Source organism: Penaeus japonicus, unplaced genomic scaffold (genome assembly GCF_977035675.1).
Source record: "Penaeus japonicus unplaced genomic scaffold, GWHDUDI00000001_assembly GWHDUDI00000028, whole genome shotgun sequence".
Lineage (NCBI taxonomy): Eukaryota > Metazoa > Arthropoda > Malacostraca > Decapoda > Penaeidae > Penaeus > Penaeus japonicus.
Window position 1 is genome coordinate 21,698,958 of NW_028234430.1, and position 2,500 is coordinate 21,701,457.

General features: G+C 40.1%; 1 protein-coding gene across 1 annotated transcript in view; it reads left to right on the plus strand.

Moving 5' to 3' along the window:
• The first annotated feature begins 2,203 nt into the window (after window positions 1-2,203).
• Window positions 2,204-2,500, plus strand: part of LOC147468525 (uncharacterized) — a 14,689-nt gene continuing 14,392 nt past the window's right edge. Inside the window, exon 1 of the mRNA XM_086553741.1 lies at window positions 2,204-2,383. Coding sequence (XP_086409867.1) covers window positions 2,204-2,383 — 180 coding nt within the window. The remainder of the gene's footprint in view (window positions 2,384-2,500) is intronic.

The following is a 2,500-nucleotide window of genomic DNA, read 5'->3' on the forward strand; positions in this document are numbered from 1 at the left end:
ACACACATTTAAGAAACTTACAAAAACACAAGCATAAACCCCTGTCAGCCAGCGTGAAGCTTCCCAATATATTACACATGTTGAAAAGCGTAATCATGCTGCAGGTGCCACCACTCTAATTGGTCACGTGATGTGCCCCGTGTTCAATGGCCAACCGTACAGGTTCCGGGCTTGATGAGGAAAACAATAACAATAAACAACGATGAACAGTTTGTTTACGTTCGGGCCCGGGCTATCCTCACTCCCCCCCCCCCCACCACCACCAACACTACTGGTTTAGGTTGTGGGGGTTGATCTCATCCGGAATCTATGACTCTTGGAAATGGACCGTGAGATGCCCCTGAGCCCAAGAGACCTGTCACTGCGCCCGCAGTCTGCAGGAGGGGCAAAAAATGACCTCTCTCAACATGCCCATCGAGAGAGACTCCAGGCATGTGATGATAGAATAAATAAGTAGATGAAGCAGTGTCTATGTAACGAATGTTTCAATATGGATGCAAGTTGATATATGGATGAAGAATGAATGTAAGCTGTTGTTTACCCGCAAGTGACACGCATGTAAGTTGCGTATGATTGCAAAGAGAAATGAAGGAATGGAAGCACTAACCAACAGTTGCTTCAGAATATTTGTTTACCACCATTGACCGCTTAATATATATATGTGCAAAAAATCAAATCAATACACTACATAAAATATAGTCATTAATTGAATAAACAACGTCTCGCACTCACAAAAATGCATCATCACCATCAGGTCGCTATGGGCTTTCCCTCCCCCATGAGCTTCAACTGCTATAATGCTTATAGCACAGAGAGCAAGACCTCCTACGACTTGCCGTATGAATGCATGGGGAGGACAAACGATTTTTTTGTGATTACCCCCCCCCCCCCCTTTTGAATTGAACTATATTTCACTTTTCATTCTTGCCTTTGTTCTCCCCTAGTCTCCTCTTTCCACGCCTTTCTCTATTCCCCTACGTATAATTTAATATTATGATGGGGAAATCTAGTGTCTTTTGTCATGATAAATCGCATTTTGGCAAAGTGCTTAGAGCTTATCGACCTCTCTCTGTTGCCCTTCCGTGGCACAGTCTGTTGCCATTGTTGACGTTTATGTTGGGGCAACTCTAGAGGAGGGCAAACTGGTAAGAATGGTCTGGAAGGTCTGAGAGAACTTACTACCATGGCATCCCGTGGGCCCCTGACCCTTGTGACGTAAGAACTTTGGCTGTATCAATAGTAGGGCCGAAAAATGACATTTTGCCCTTTATCAAAATTACTGTTATGAGAATGGAATTGATGATACTGATACAGCTGCACCATCTTGTAGCTTTGTTTTTTTCCATCTAAAACGTGTGAACTGATGTTTTCATATTTTTTAAAATCCCATACTGATACCAGTAATATACATATATATATATGTATCAATTAAACCATTAAGTGACTACTTTGATGAGCGCGAGAAGAGATGCACTTGATGTCTGCATTGTCTCACATTCAGGTAAACTCTACGAACATAAATTTTATCAATTACATTTAGTTTCCACAGGTTAGGTTTGGGGTTCCACCAAACGATAGTCGTAAACTGCGACGATTTATTTGACATGGCAAGGGCAAAACATCTAATGTTTAGTTATATGAAGTAAAATAAAACTATGGGTTGCCGGGGGTTTAAGCAAGAAAAAATAAAATCTTTAATCAACAACAGACCATTTTATGTCATTATTTTGCTAAGAAAGGGGAGGAAATGGGCATGTTTACGGTAACGGAAACAATTACAAAATCATATGAAATATGCAGTAACATACACTTAATTACTTTACACAGTAACCTCCAAGATTTTTAATCAATAGCAGTAACAAAGATTCACAAGAGATCGCCGTTGGTCTACATGGCGGTTAACAACGTTTGTGACGTCACAAAGTTCTCGAAGCATCTACTCGGTAGAATTAAACGATCGTCATGATTGACTTGTATGATTTGTATGATTAAATTTAATAGATAATATAAGAATTTTAAATAAGCTTTTTAAGATGTGATGTCACAAAAATTCCGGTTATATTTGAAACATCTTACGCCTGTATCTGATCAATCATTTTATCAAATATACTATTTTATTTTCAATTTCAACTTACGGAAAAAATGCCGAAAGCACGAGCATGATGACATGCCCAAAGTGCAATATCATGTCACATTGTCCAGAATGAGTGCAGGTAACAGGCAAACAGCCAACCGTAGACGTATAGTGACCCCGAAGGCTTGGCAGTCAGAGACAAGACGCGACAGCTCAAGGACACGTGTGACCACAGACGCCATGGCCGAGAAGAATAAAGTTAATCCCGCTTCATCCGCGAGGAATCCCGATCAAAAAGCTGAGCGTAGGGTGAGTAGTTACATTTGCACTATAAACCTGATATATATCTATATGATCATATATATTTCGTATTAAAACACGAGATAGAATTACACATACCTTCAGTGGTCGGATTTTTTCTCTTTC